The following is a 16,787-nucleotide window of genomic DNA, read 5'->3' on the forward strand; positions in this document are numbered from 1 at the left end:
TTGGATATTATGGTTTGGTTTATATTGTTGCAAGGAAAGAAAAGTGATAGAACAGTGCAAAATCCAATATGTAATAAACAGCAAAGGAAGGCATTTGGTAGGCACCCTCATTCAGAGAAAGGTACCAATGAGCAGGAGAGAGTTAAGGGCCTTGCTCAGGGACCCAGCAGTGGCAGCTCGGTGGTGGTGGGATTTGAACCTATGACCCTCCAATCCAAAGTCCAATGGCTTAACCACTGATCTATCACCTCCCCAAATTAAACCTTGGTACTAGCTCTATTGATGCAGTTCCTCAGAAGATGACCGTGGAGCTACTTAGATACTGTACATTCGGCTAACGAAAGAATAAAACATAATCGTCGCGAGGTTGCTCATTGTTGGCAAGTCTATTTTGAAAGCAGAGGAGTAAACAAAGAGCAGCTGGGTAAATCCAGAAGGCTTATTCGGTTTAACTCACGTTCATTACCCATATATTGATGGATCACTCATGCATTTCTCACCCGTGTCTTTCATGCTTGACATGTGTTTCTAAGCTGCGAGTTTATCACGCTTACGTGCCGGCAAAGTAACGCACCGTTTAACACGCCACTTAAGAAATGTTATTAATGAGATACATCAACACTCAATTCCAGGAACAACAAAAACACATGACACACTATTAAGCAGAATCATGTCATGATGGTACACAATGTGAAGCTGCCTGTTAGTCCAGAGGTCAAAAAAGCATTAGAAGAACAATTAAAAATATTATCACAAAAATATTTAATGACACCAGATTATTAGATTCTTGTGCTTTTTGAACATCCTATTCCACATTTAGTCCCCATTTGCTGTTTTAATAACCTCCACTTATCCTAGGAAGATGTTCTTCTGGAGTATGTGGAGATCTGTACTCATTCAGCCACAAGGGTGTTAGTAAAGTCAGGTACTGATGTAGAGTGAGGTGACAAGTCCTAGGGTGCCGTCACCAAAGGTCTTTAGTAGGGTTGCGGTCAGAGTTCTGTGGCTGAAACCTTCCACTCCAACCCATGTAAAGCATATCTTCATGAAGCTGGCTTGTATACATGGGCATTTTCATGCTGGAATAGGTTTTGGTCTCCTAATTCAAGTAAAAGGAAAATGTAATGCCTCTGCATCCAAAAATATTCTATACAATTGTGTGCCTCCTACTTTGTGGTAAAAGTTTGGCTGGAAAATCAGATGTCCCAATATTTTTTTTTTCTCACTGTATATGCATGTTTTTATAAATTATTTTTATTTAAAGAATATATTTTTACCTCACCATCAAATTTTAAATATGATTTTTCACAAGAATTATAGATATTTGTTTTTTTTCCCCTCAGAACCCTAGACATTTATGAGTGTATAATTGGGGGAATAATATAAATTATATACATATATAAAGGTGTAGAAAATAATACACTTTAAAAGATCAGTTCTTGCAAAGATCAGGATAAGTTCTTGCACTTATGCAGTCCTTACTTGATTTCTCTCTGAAGTAATCTAAAATCTAAGTTTATTGATGAGCTTTCACACTTTCGCAGTGTTTACTATAATAACCGATGTGATAAGAGGATGTCAATGCGTTCTCCCATCGTTTTCTTCTGGCACCCGCCCGGTTCAGGTGCAAAATCATTATCGGGACTCAGGCGCCCATTACAACACTATTGATTTCGTGCTTCTCTTCATCAGTTAAGATGTCAATGCTGTTTCGACACATCGACTAAAACGCAGGACCCGCAGGTCACGTTTGTTTTATTCTGGCTTTTATTTGGGTTTGTTTTTCTCATTAAATAATAGCCGATCATTTACAATTGGCTATGTAGGATGTACATTGGGGTCTGCCAAGCTGAGTGTTTACTGCTGTGGTGATAATACTTTAACCCAAACTTTACCCTCTTTGATTGTTTGTAATACCAGTATTTATACACGTAACTATTCATTATGTCCTACAAACCTTTTTTGGAAAATGTTTCTTGGCATATTTAATTTCCAGTACAAAGCATCTTTGAAAATGAGTAATTAATGCAAACAGAAAAGCACTGAATCCTTTTCCACTTTTAACTTTGCACTTTAATTATGATTTAACCACAAACAAACATAAAAGATGTGAATATGTGAATATATAAATGGTTTCCATTCACTCAGTTAAGGTTCATTAAACATCCTTAAATCCTGTAATCACAGAAAACTGTATTATTATTATTATTATTATTATTATTATTATTATTATTATTATTATTATTATTATTATTATTATTAATAATAATAATAATAATAATAATAATAATAATAATAATAATAATAATAAATAGCATTTTTGGTATCAAAAGAATTACACCAAGAAAATTGGGAAAAAATAAGTCATAGGGATAAACGTAGATTTCATAATAATAGTTAAAAAAAAAATAAAAAAGCCTCATTAAATGATGGAGTGAGTTATTGTGCCTTAATAGTTAATAAGCAACTAATTATTGATTCCAAAACCTTAAATTGTGTCTAATTAATACAAATTTTACTTTGGAGGATGTGTATGTAATGAGATTTAACACTCTAATGACTTTTTTTTTTTTTAAATATTCCAACATTAGTAAATTTTATATATATATATATATATACAGTATAAATGCATAAGATAATAAAATGATATGGTTTTCTGGAAAGGGATCAATGAAATGTAAATCCAGCTCAAATTTTACCCAATGTTCGCACTTGGCCTAAATTTTGTAGGACTGTTCCTTTGTCTTTGCCCAAACAATGTGCCAAATTTCACAACTTCTCCTTGATGGTTTCATTGCTTGTCATACACACCCTAGGCAGAGGATAAAAACATATTAATTGCAACTGTGTGCTAATAAAAATATAACAATATTAAAATACATAATAAAATATAATAATATTGGAACTGGGAAGTAATAGATCAGTAAATAAGTTGCTGGACCTCTGGGCTCGATGCTGGGCCCTTAAGCAAAATCCTTAACCTTCAGTTGCTCAGCTGTATAACTGATAATTTGCTCTGGATAAGGGTGTCTGCCAAATACCATAAATATAAATGTAATATAATGTTATAATCAGAAGAAGTAGATTAAAATATAACAATGCGCTTTACACTAACAATAGAATGACTATAAACCTTCAGTGCTTGACTGCCTAATTAGCTATTATCAGCTATTAGACGTTTTGTTTCTTCGTTTAATATAATTGTATGAGGAGTGTCCACCAGGTCGCTGTTGTAATTGTAAAAACAATATTAGACTTGTGCATTCATATAAACTGTGTCTAAAACTACTGTAAGAGCTGCTGAAAATGAAAATAAATCAACTTTTTTTTTAAAAGATCTACCTGAGTCGGGTCTTTTAATCTCTAATTAAGAAAAGCCACTGCAGCCTTTTTTATTAAGAAATGCCCAAGGAAATGCTTTGAGCATACCTTTATAACAAGACGCAGGGCTTAATAAGTGTATACCAGGCATAAATTCGTCTTTTTGATTATGCAACCCAGGTTTTAATTCAATTGAGTAAAGCATGTAGAGCAGATGGCTGGTATACACTTGGTGGTAGATGGCTTGTGAAGTGGTGTGACATTGAACATAAGGAAAAAGCTGCAATTGTGTGCGATGTGAGATTTCATTTTGCTTTTTTTTTCTCGTTGTGCTTTTTCAGGTGTTTGCCTAATCACTGTGAACATGGAGGAAGGTGCACTCAGAACTGGGACAGGTTTAGCTGCTCTTGCAACGGCACTGGATACACCGGCGCCACCTGTCATACATGTACGTACTGCACACACACTCTTGGAACTTAAGTCCCAGGATATCTTTACTTAATGTCTTAAATCATAAGCTATAGCTGATTGTGTTTGCTGATCCTGTAGGTGACACAGAGTATTCAGTAGAGGCTTCAGTAAAATGTCCTTGTTTAGCATTGCTAATGCGTAAGATGCCGTGACCTTTGGAGCACAGACAGTGCCAAAATTTGGTTTTTGGTTGTATCCATTTGGCATCTACATGGAAAACCATGTGTGTACATTAACCAACCAAGTCAAAGTTTTATGTTTAACCGAAACATAAAAATGTTTCTCTGTGGAAAATATTTACCCAGCACACTTGTTCACATAAAAAATAAATGAAACAAAAAAAGAGAGATTACAGTAACATTGGAAGTGTTGTTTCAGAAGGTTATTGGTGAGTATTTCACAGTTTAAATAGTGGGGATTTCCATGCCCACAATGGAGTCTCTACGGTTTACACTAGTGGTGCGGAAAACAAAAAACACCTTGCAGTTTTGTGTATAGAAATGCCTTGCTGATAGAGAGAATGCTAAAACAGGATCATAACGGCATTCGAGCTAGATCAACTCTACCACTCTGTTGAACTGTGTTGATCAGAAAAGCATCTCAGCATGTCATTCCTTGTGGTGGATGGACTACTACAAAAGTCGTCCAGCTTTGGTTTTATTCCTGTAAACTGTAAAGGAATGAGAGGCTACCGTGGGTACTTTCTAACCTCACCCATTCCACACAGACGATTATTGGAAAATGATGGTAAAATAATAGAAAATATATGGCATGGCAAAATAAAATAAAAACAAATGGCTAAAAAAAAAAACTACACAATAAAACTAAAAACATGTCTGAACTAACCTTTAAACTGAAAATATATATCATTTTGAGGGAAAAAGGAGGCCATTTGATTAAAGATTTGATTCAATTTGATGGCTGCAACATTGAGTAAAAGACAGGAAGTGGAGCTGGAGGTAGCAGAGCTGAATATAAGATGTTCATTGGGAGTGACGAGGATGGACAGGATTAAAAATGAGTTTATTAGAGGGACAGCGCATGTAGGACATTTTGGAGACAAGGTGAGGGAGGTGTGATTGAGATGGTGTGGACATGTGCAGAGGAGGGACATGAGGCATATCAGTAGGAGAATACTGAGGATGGAGCTGCCAGGAAGGAGGAAAAGAGGAAGACCAAAGAGGAGGTTTCTGGATGTGGTGAGGGAAGACATGCAGGTAGTTGGTTTGAAAGAGTCAGATGAAGAGAACAGAGTGGTATGGAGACGGATGATCGGCTGTGGCATCCCCTAACGGGAGCAGCCTAAAGAAGAAGAAGAACAGGACACAAAAAATCTCTACAAGCACAGTCCAAAATATAGAAATACATCTTCCCAGAAGAATGAAGGTCGTTATAAAAGAAAATGGGAAATGAATGTGGAATTGGGTGTTCAAAAAGAACATACAAATCTTATCATTAGGTGTCCACAATTTTTCCATTATAGTGTGAATTCTATAGTATAAGAATTCACAGGCAGATTTTAGTACTGATCTATTAAACAATTTAAAGGTAAGGCTTGTTTCTAAACTAATTTTTTCCTTTTTAGAATTTGTATTAACCTTCGCGATTATTGTCCATGTCTGGTCATGCTATGTTCTGAGATTGGACTGCATGTTCAGGTTTTTCAAATGTCTTGTTTCTCATAGCCATCTATGAGCAGTCATGTGAGGCTTATAAGCACATGGGGAAATCTTCGGATGTCTACTGGATCGATCCTGATGGCAGTGGCCCTTTAGGACCGTTCAGAGTCATTTGCAAGATGACAGGTAATTTATAGTATAGGTACTATTTAATAATTTGTGTTGCTGCTGTTGCATTCATTTGTTGTACTATACTGTACTATATATATATATATATATATATATATATATATATATATATATATATATATATATATATATATATATATATATATATATATATATAATACACTTGCTAATTAATTCCATTTCTACATGTTCTAGCCAGCATGTTCAAGCATGTTCACTCCTGAGCCAATTTATTTTCATCTTTTAACACACCAAACAGTTGACTGTACATTAGTAACCAAGGAAATGCGTCCCTGTGGCAATGCACAGATTTTGCTCCCGAAATAATATGAAATAATATGAAACATTAAACAAATTGCTTAGTCAATATGAGGGGGTGTGGATTCAGCCCATGAAATGTTATCAGTTTAAGGCAGACATGATGGCTTTGATCAGTCTGATGAATTCCTGTGCTGAGACACTAATTAAATCAAGCTCAGTGGTAAATTTTTACAGATAGAGTTTTGTGAAATTGTGCAGGACGAAAAAATTAGTTTGGGAGAACTTGGTGAAGTGTGTGAAAATTTTTTTTCTTTTTTAGTAAAATTTGAAAACAACCATATGAAAATCCAACTTTTTTCAATTAAATTTTTGATGAGCGTAATATTCCAAGGAATTAACTGAGACAATGGAAATAGGGAAACTGAAAACAAACACTCATTTTTTTCAAATAAACAGCATTCTTTGAGTTTCATTTTTCGCTAATCATGGTTTGGTCTTTGAATTGTTTACTGTTTACTTTAGCCACTTTGTTACAAACCTATCATGGTAGGTGGGGCTTAACAATGTTTTACTCTCATTGGCTAGGGAGATTTGGATCGACAGCTCTTTAAGTACATAGGGACTTCCACCAGATTGTTTTGTACAGTTCAAGCTCAAGTTTGTACTTTTTAGTGAAAATGAATCTCTTCCTTTGTTACTCACTTTACTATGTTAGATAGTTCATGATTAATATTTAAGGTTTAGAAGTCTAACTGGACTTATTACTTAATGCATGAACCACTTCAAGTCAAACTGGGACTATCGAGTAAAAAAAAATAAAGGAACAAATTTCAAAGAGTAGAAACTGCATTTATTTTTTTATATCCTCCCCTGCTCATGTATACACTTATCCCAGCATTTAACTAATGGCTGGAAAGATTCGGCATAGAAAGATTTGTCAGTATGTCACTTCACTATCAGGGAATCACAACGACCGGGATCTTCACTGATGGATGTACGACCATCTTTAAAAACGTGTACACCATTTAAATGTCTTACTGTGGCTGAGCTTTTCATCACCATACTGTGGTTGAAATCTTCTTCAGATATTTGCGAGATTTATGCCTTCGTTCACAAGAAAATTCATCACCACACACTGTTTCATGCAAGCAATAACACTTGTTCCTGCAATAACCTCTTTATCCACCACAAGATAAAAAGTTTTTTTTAGCATTCGCTGGAGATTTCTGGAAATGCTTTAGTCTTCTGACTGTCTTTTAATAGTTGTTTGTTCGTGTGCATTTCCAGAGGACAAAGTGTGGACGACGGTGGTGAACAACCTGCCGGCTCAGACAGCCATATCAGGTTCAACCAGGGATAGGCGCACATTGCTGCACCTGAACTACAGTGCCACCTCGGATCAGATTGGTGCCATAACAGATGTCGCAGAGCATTGTGAACAGCATATCACCTACACCTGCCGCTCATCACGCCTACTCAACACTCCAGGTATGGGGATTAAGATTTTTTTTCACAATTGTTAGTCAATGTAAATTTTTCTGTGTGGACTGTCCAAGTGTTATTTCTAAAAACTCCACTTGTCCTGTGACTTGCATGAGTATTTGTTATCTTAAAATACTGAAAGTATCCCAAAGTTCTTATGTGAACTTCACTACATTTCAAAGTCAAATATCTTACTCAACTACATTTACTCAACTATGATTTCTTTCGGCTTCTCCCATTAGGGGTCGCCACAGCGGATCCTCTGTATTTGTGACCCGCCTGTTCGATTTGGCCCATGTTTTACGCTGGATGCCCTAACTAACAAAAGCGTCCTCATTTATCCGGGCTTGGGGCCGGCACTAAGAGTGCACCAGCTTGTGCAACCCTAATGGCTGGGTTACATTTACTCAATGACATTTTGCAAAATCAGTTGTTCCTTTTTATTTTCGAGTGGATAAAAACTGGTTCTGTTTAGATTTTTGGCATGTACTTATCACCAACATAGAGTACAGTTCAGCATCAGTTCAACAGCGAGCAAAACATTATGAGAGGAATAAATGATGATGAACTCCAAACTCGAACTTGTCGCAACACCCGTGGCCTCATGTGCGTGATACTTTTGAAGTAGTTAAAAAGATCTCATGATAATTGTAACATACCAATCAGTGTTTGACCCATTAATTTCATTCTAATAATAAATTAGTGTGCTAAGAGCAACATTAGAGTCTTTTCACATAAACTGAGTTGAATAAACAAAGAGTCTTGTGACAGAAATGATAATAGGAACATTATAGCCAAAATAAAACATAGAACTTGGGATACATAAGTCATGAAGTCATTAGAGAGACTGGTGTTGGCTTATCTGAAGGACATCACTGGACCTTTGTTAGACCCCCTGTAGTTTGCTTACTGAGCAAACAGGTCTGTGGACAATGCGGTGAACATGGGACTGCACTTCATCCTGCAACATCTGGACAAACCAGGGACTTATGTGGGGATCCTGTTTGTGGATTTCAGTTCGGCCTTCAAAACATTCATCCCAGCACTCCTCCAGACCAATCTAAGCAAGCTCTCTGTTCTTAGTTCTACCTGTCTGTGGATCACCAGCTTTCTGACAGATAGGCAACAGTTAGTGAGACTGGGGAACTTCATGTCAAACAGCTGTACTATCAGCACCAGTGCCCCCCAGGGATGTGTTCTCTACCCACTGCTCTTCTCCCTCTACACCAATGACTGCACCTCTACAGACCCCTCTGTCAAGCTCCTGAATTTTGCAGACGACACTACAGTCATCAGCCTCATTGATGATGGTGATGAGTCTGCATACAAAAGCGAGGTGCAGCAGCTGGCTGTCTGGTGCCGTCCAAACAACCTGGAGCTTAATACGCTCAAAACAGCAGAGATGATTGTGGATTTTAGGAAAAGAAATGCTGCCCCCCCACTCACCATCATGAACATCACTGTGGCAGCAGTGGAGTCATTCAGATTCTTGGTCACCACCATCTCTTAAGGCCTCAGGTGGGACAATCACAATGACTTCATTGTTAAAAAAACGCCTTTGCCAGCTGAGGAAGGTCAACCTGCCACAGGAGCTGCTCGAACAGTTCTAATCAGCCATCATGAAGTCTGTCCTGTGAACTTCGATAACCATCTGGTTTGGCTCAGCTACAGAATCAGACATCAGAAGACTACAGAGGACGGTTCGAACGGCTGAAATGATTATTGGAACTACAGCAACTCATCCAGAGTGGGAAAAAAAGGGCTCAGAAAATCACTCTGGATCCCTCGCACCCAAGCCATATGTTTTTTTTTTTTACTTTTGTCGTCTGGCTGAAGCTGCAGAGCACCAAAAACCAAGACCGCCAGGCACAAGAAAAGTTTTGTTTCCCCAAACAGTCTACCTCAGGATTAGTTAAACGCTCTCCACATTGTGCAATACTACTTTTAATAATCTAAATCTGTACTTTTTGTGCAATAATACTTTATTTATATTATTATAAAAATGTGCAACTAAAAGCTTCTGTCACCAAGACAAATTGGTAATAAAGTGCAAACATATTTGCCAATAAAGCTCTTTCTGATTCTGATTAAGTTTATTTAAAGGCAAATAAGTTTGTACTTTTAACTTAAATAATAGTTTAAAGGGAGAACTTTTATTTTTACTAGAGTAATATTTTACCAACTGTGTGTGTAAAAAAATAAAATTACAAATAAAATTGTAAGACATTTATAATTTCACAGTCTCAATCAGGTCAGAAAAAAATAAATACAAAATTTTTAGTCAGATGCGTTGCCTACTTTTTGGAAATTACTGGCTCTTTTTGTACAGTTCTGCTGTCTTTCATCTAAACTACAATTTGGAAAGCAAATTAGCCACCAGAGTTCAATATATAACATAACTAAGTAATGGATCTTTTTCATTTTTCTCAATTTGCTTTATCCCAGATTAAGCAAGATCCCAGAACTCTTGAGGGAAGTGTTGAAAAGGAACTTTTTTACATGTAATTATGTCTTATGGATAATTAGTAAGCCATATATTCTTTATTTCAAGAGGACAGTAAAAGGTGGACTATGATCCTCTACTTGTATTAGTGTGATGTCCCAATCAATCCAGAGCTTGGCTAGAAACCATTAATAAGGTCACACATACAGTACATGTAGCAGACGTTTGTCTGAGTGTAGATGAAGAGGCTGGAAATCAGTTACAACCTTGGTGAGAGCTGCTGCTTCTCTGAATCTCAGAAATTGGAATTGTCTGAAAAGGATACTCTGTGGTCAGCTTCCGCTAGAACTGTAATGACTGGAAGGATACCTCAGGGGGACCAAGTACCTGCTGGACAAGGATACCATGTGATTAGCTCCCACAGCAACTGTAGCAACTGAATGGAGACCACAGGGCAGACCAATTACCTGCTGGACAAGGATACCGTGTGATTAGCTCCCACTACAACTGTCGAAAATGGATGGATACTTCAGGGCAACCCAAATACCAGCTGAACAAAGATGTCCTGTGGTTAGTTCCCAGTACAACTGTAGTGACTGAAAGAATACCTCAGGGCAGACCAAGTACCTGCTGGACAAGGATGCCCTGTGATTAGCTCCCACTACATCTGTAGCAACTGGATGGAGAACATAGGGCAGACCAAGTACCTGCTGGACAAGGATACAATGTGATTAGCTCCCACTAAAACTGTCGCAAATGGGTGGATACTTCAGGGCAACCCAAATATCTGCTGGACAAAGATGCCCTGTGGTTTGTTCTAAGTGCAACTGTAGTGACTGGAAGGGGACCTCAGGGCAGACGAGGTACCTGCTGGACAAAGATTCCCTGTGGTTAGTTCCCAGTACAACTATAGTGACTGGATGGAGACCTCAGGTCTGACCAAGTACCTGTTGGACATGGATGCGGTAGCAATTGAACAAAGACTACAGAGCAGGCTTAGGACCTAGGACTGTTTTAAGTGATTATATATTTCCATATGAAGTGATACCTCTGTAGAATCTGCGATCGAGTAGTTTGGCTTTCCCAGAAAGACTATGAACGAATGACTGAATAAATTAATGAGTCATAATGTTTCTTCTCTTGTTAACTTTATAGCACTGCAGTGTAGGTGGGAGAGAACAGAGAATGAACGGAATCTGTGTCGTCATAGCAATCAGCTCCTGCTGAAGCACTACAGTGCCAAGACAAATGACAGCTGTATTAAAATGCAGATCATCCTTTATGGGTTCAGAAATAATTACTAGCACTCAGAATGGCCCACGGCCTCTTGCACAGATAAGCTCACAGTTATTATTTTATTCTATATGATTTGCATTATCTACCCCTTGACAAAACACTCTCACCTGTAAATGTGCAATTCAAAGGTTAATCTTCAATTTGCATCTGTTTAAAACAAAGTAAGTTTACAGAGCCTGCATTCACATTATTACAGAAAGATCTGTATACGGCATTTTCAGATTTAAAATGCTGTTCGGCTGTGCTGGCATTCTCATGCATATTTTTTTTAAATCACTTGTCCGCACGAAAACATCAGAAAACGATTACATTCCTATATTGTTTTACGCATAAAAATGAAAAGATTTTTAGCCTCATTTACATTTTTATTTGGAGCTTATTTATTTTCCATCCTATTGATATTCCATTAATATTTCTTCCCATTTGAAATCTGTACAAACTGACATTAATCTTTAACAATATAATCAAACTGGATCACAGAAACAACAGCCAACTGTAGTACATTGTAAAACCTCTTGTTTGGTCTGAGTTAAATAGGTCTCATAAATGGGTCATAATATATAATTGGGGGAGCTGCTATTTCTCAAAAATCGGAATTGTCTGAAAATGGTTTTACGTTGTTAGCTCTTACTACAGCTGTAGCAACTAAACAGTGGGCTTGAAGCAATTCAAAGCCTTGCTGAGCAAGGACGCCTTGTCTTTAGCTTCCGCTACATTTATAGTAAATGAATGAAGACCCCAGGGCAGACCAAGTACCTACTGGACAAGGGTGCTATTTGGCATGCCCTTTGCCTTGTGCTATTGTGCTTGTGTTATTACCATTAATGCGAAAGGATCTTGCAGTTAGTTTGTCAGACTGCTGTATCATATATATTTAAAACTCATGTCTAGCTCAAGGTCCCGTAGCCAGAAAAGAAACATATGGTAGTTTTGAGACCAATACTTTAATAATTGCAGTCTTCACAGCAGAAAAGATCTAATTAACCTATTCAGATATTACTGTTAAATTTACAGTTTAACAACATTAAATTCAAACTATACAGTGCCAAGAGTTACTGCTCAGAATGCAGACAATGTAGACACCATGGTTCAAACAATTGCTAACCTACAAGTTATTAGCATCAATACAAAAAGATCTTGCTGTTTGTGCCATCTGTATTTAAAGCTCACTCCTATCTTAAAATGCTATTGTCAGAAAAGAAACTAATGAGAATTTTGGGACCAATATGCTAATATTTGCAATCAACACAGCAAAAAATTAGAATGAACCCATACAGATATTACCTCCGACGCCATATTTTCGAGTGAGATATTGATCTGTATTTCATATTAACAATGTGTAACTCAGCAAATATTAATCTGTACTGTTCGTTTTAGGGTGAGCCGACTCTTACTGCATGTTCCTGAGGCTCTGATGGAAAGGCTGCTCTGAAAATATGGTTTCTCCTGATTTTTGTTAAATTAGAAGAGAAAGATTCCTAGGAGTATGATACTTTTTTCCTTGACCTTTTAATGGAAATTATGTACTTGTATTATGATCCCAAAATATATACTCTAGAGGTTATGTGCAAGTGTGTGTGTGGCCCAGTTTACAGCCCATGCTAAAATGTATCTAAATCAAAGCTAGCACAAAAAAAAAAATACAATATGAACAGTTTTGCTTGTACAACCATAATGATCTAGAGTTTGTCCCTGACCAAGAAGCACATATCTTGGGTAATCAGTATTGCCTTGAGCATTTTGCCAACATTAATGTACCATATACTTTCAGTATGTAGGGGTTATTTATTACGTTGTGAGCTTTTCAATCTTGGATTCTCCTTTAAAGCATTCAGAGGATGCAGCCATTTCTCTCCAATAAAGGAGGTTCAGAATTTGTTCTGTCCCTTGTCATCTCAAGGTCAGAACATTGCAACTTACTTCTGGCAGGTTTTCCCATGAGAACATCAAACTCCCGCATCTGATCAAGAATGCAGATGAATGACTTGTTTTTAACCTTGCCAAGTTCTCCCACTGCAGTGTCGCCCCATTGCAGTGTCGCCCCATTGCTTCGCGTGCTCCCTGTGTTGTTCCATGTCTCTTTTGTACCATGACAAATGGCTTGACTTGACCCGCTATCCTTCAAGAGACAGCGAAGACATCCGTCAAGGTTTTTGCAATATTTAATTCAATTCATTTTTATTTGTATTGCGTTTTTAGCAATGAACGTTGTCTCAAAGCAGCTTTACACAGATATTGTGGTGATAAAAAATTAATATGTGCTTTATAAGTGTAAGTTTGTCTCTGATGAGCAAACCCGGTGGTGGAATGAACTTTTTCTTGTTGTCCAAACAGCTGAGTCACTCAGCTGAGTCACTTTGTACTTTATATTTATTTGCATAAAAGTCAGACTGAGGTGTGCTCCTTGCAATTCTGGCTAATTACAACCCTCCACCCACACCCCCCCTTTCATAATGTGCTTTTTCATTCTTCCAATTTAAGTGCATTAATCAGTGTGCTTTTATGCTCTTCTTGTAGTATGTGTGCTAAATTAGAGGATACAAAAAACCAAAGGATTCAGCAGAAGTTGCTTTCCACAAGCATCCGATGAGTGTCTACAAGGGCAGGTTGTGCCAAAAATAGCTGTTCTTACAGTAGGAGTCGCACTGTCGCTGGTTTAATATATGCATGTAAAATGACACATTGTATGAAAACCTAATTAAGGTTTTGGAAACAGTGGATTAAAATGCAATATTTTGTGTGGTGACCAGAAGTCACTTTTTATTGCGTGGTATTTAAAGATGCAGAAAACATGAGGTTCAGTTTCAGTGCTTGAAGGGGAACTTGCAAGTAAATGAATTAGAATTTGCTATTGCTAGTTGACTGCTTATGTTTTGTGCTGTTCCTTCTTCGATTAATTTATTTATTCTTATATTAAATGGATTTAGATCCTGCTCTGGGGAAGATGGGTTTGAGATGTGGAAAACACCCTGAGTGGGACACCAAGCCCAAAAATCCAATTTTAGGTCATTATACACTCATTTACACATCCAAACCCAGCCATTAGGGTTGCACAAGCCAGTGCACTCTTAGTGCCGGTCCCAAGCCCGGATAAATGGGGAGGGTTGCGTTAGGAAGAGCATCCAGCATAAAACATGTGCCCAATCGAACATGTTGATCACGAATACGATTCACGTTTATTATTATATTTAGAAAATACCAGTTTTTATGCCGGTCGTATCATTTTATTATGTTGTATTTATCCGCCACACCTTAAAGGCCGGTCTGTGAAAATGTTGTCTGACATTTATCTGGTCCGTGGCGCAAAAAAGGTTGGGGATCGCTGAACTAGTGTATAAGTTTGTTACGGTTATGAAGGTCCCATCTCCATGCCTTTAGCTTGCGCTGGCCAATATCTACAATACATATCGGTTTAGCTGTGATAGGCATTGGTGTCACTTGGGCTTCAAATGGCTCACTACACAAGCTAGCAAAAACTGCTTTATTATCAACATGGTTAGCTGTGCTTGTGTGTGCTAGGAGCTTTAAACTAAGAATTACTTCCCAGACAAGGTCATCATCTTGCCTCTGTTTGACTTTGTGTAGTGTTATGAACAGTAACACTTGTTTGTAATCAGTTGATAGTCCTACAACACTTTTATTTACTGAGACTTGGCATCTGGTTTTATTTTTGATCAGACCTGTTGTTAGAATTGAGGGTTTGGGTTACATTTAATGTTAATAAATGCTGATTAATGCAGTGCCCAATAACCCCACAAATCTCTTTTCATCTAATTTGAATAAAAAACCTTGTCCAATTTCCTGAATGATGTAAACAGCCATGTGTATGGTGATTTAAAAAAAATCAAAACCAGATTATTATTTGCCCTTACTATCTTAGTAATTCCAAGCTCTGAAGCAGGTTGTTGGTGGGTTTCATTATGCAATCTTTATTACACGTAGTTAGGATGATGGTGCAGTTGACACCATGTTCATCTTTCCATGGATGTTTGTCTGTTGTAGCTTTAAAATGCTCCCATCTTTTGTTGATTTAGCATCAGCATAGCCAGTGCACAATCATTAACATTTTGCACAGAAATAAGACAAAATGCAGTAGAAAAAACATTGTTTTTTTTTTATTTTTGCTGAAGGTACAATATAATAAATAAGTGTGGTTTATGGCAACAAAAACACTGCAACGCCATTTTGCTGGCACTACAACTCTCTATCTTCAGAGCTGTGGTCTGGGAATCCAGAGTACTTTGAAATAGTTGTGTGGTGGTTTGAGAAAACCAGTCTGATGTCACTAAGAATGGATAAAAAAAAAAAAAAAAGATCCAAGATTAGGCATTTGGGTTTCTAAAACATATTTACAGAATTTGATATATATATCAAATCATCATATATATCATATATATCATATATCATATATATCAATGGTGAATGAATATGATGATTTAATCAAATTGTTTGCTAGCTATACAACCCCAATTTTGTTAAATGAATTTAGTGCATTTGATTGAAATAGATTAACATAGTATGATATCCAAACATACAATTCGAGCTGTAATAATATAGACATGACGAAAATTTGAAATATTTCATATAGTTAACTTTGAGATGCATTAAAACATGTTTTGTACAAAAAATAATTAGCATCTGTCATGTATTTGTAATTAACAGTTAGGCATGAATGACATACATGAGGGTAGCTAGATGTTGGATTTCTAAACGCAAGATCATGGGTTAAAATCCCACCACCACCAAGATGCCACTGGTGGCCGTAACCCTGAATTGCTCAGCTGTATAACTGAAATAATTGCAAGTCGCTGTGGATAAAGGCATCTGCCAAAATGCGATAAATGTCAAATCAGCATTTAGGTTGTGTCATTTGTAGCACTCTATGTTTAGCTTGCATTTGTGTTTTGAGCTAATTAAATGTTTATCTGCACTTGCATCCGACTCAGTATTCTTACGATGGTGTTATTAAATGTTAAAAGGAAAAGGAAAAAAGTCAGGGTAAAGGGGGCTCTTACACAATACATTACAGCACAGTGAATTTTTCTGCACATTTCCCAGAGTCAGAGCGTAGGGTTAGCCATGATACAGCGCCAAGTACCGCCAAGCTGCCACTCTTGGGCCATTGCCAGTGGCTGCTTGGTGATTCTGGGGGCTTGAACCACCGACCTTCCAATCTATAACCTAAAGCCAAATACCATCAATCTGACATGTTGGCCCTGACCTTCTGACCAGTAATCTAAAAAAAAAGTATTTTTTATTTATTTATTAGGGTTTTTTTTTTTTTTTTTTTTTGTCTGTTTATTTTTGTTTATAACTCAACATGAAAAAAGTTGAACTCTGGTAGCGATGAATGCAAGAAAACACGAAGTCTATTTGGAAACTCTACAGTATATAGTATACTAAAGTAGAAAATGTTCCTGTCTGATTAGAATTGAATGCCACATTGCGGGATAATAGATTTTTAATATCAATGAATACAACACACACATTCAAATAATGCTGCTACCTTAAGATAAAGAGGGGATTAAGATGAAATAATAGCAAAATATTGGAAAGCGAGGAACAAAGTAAACGCAATGTCGATCCGTTTATGAAGTGTTAAGAAGTTCATGAGCGCTCTCTCGGTGCTGAGGATCAGGGAGAAATTCAGTAGTTTTATAGAATCGCATTCAGAGACTTTTTTATGTCGCTGTGATGAAAGCTGT

The 16,787-nt window shown here is 37.1% G+C and overlaps 1 protein-coding gene across 1 annotated transcript in view; it reads left to right on the forward strand.

Annotated features, from left to right (window-relative positions):
* Window positions 1–16,787, forward strand: part of LOC310719980 (contactin-associated protein-like 2) — a 132,483-nt gene that overhangs the window by 87,023 nt on the left and 28,673 nt on the right. Inside the window, exons 11-13 of the mRNA XM_083530207.1 lie at window positions 3,663–3,769; window positions 5,478–5,597; window positions 7,149–7,349. Coding sequence (XP_083386333.1) covers window positions 3,663–3,769; window positions 5,478–5,597; window positions 7,149–7,349 — 428 coding nt within the window. The remainder of the gene's footprint in view (window positions 1–3,662; window positions 3,770–5,477; window positions 5,598–7,148; window positions 7,350–16,787) is intronic.

This window comes from Silurus aristotelis (genome assembly GCF_946808225.1).
Source record: "Silurus aristotelis genome assembly, chromosome: 25".
Taxonomy (NCBI): Eukaryota; Metazoa; Chordata; class Actinopteri; order Siluriformes; family Siluridae; genus Silurus; species Silurus aristotelis.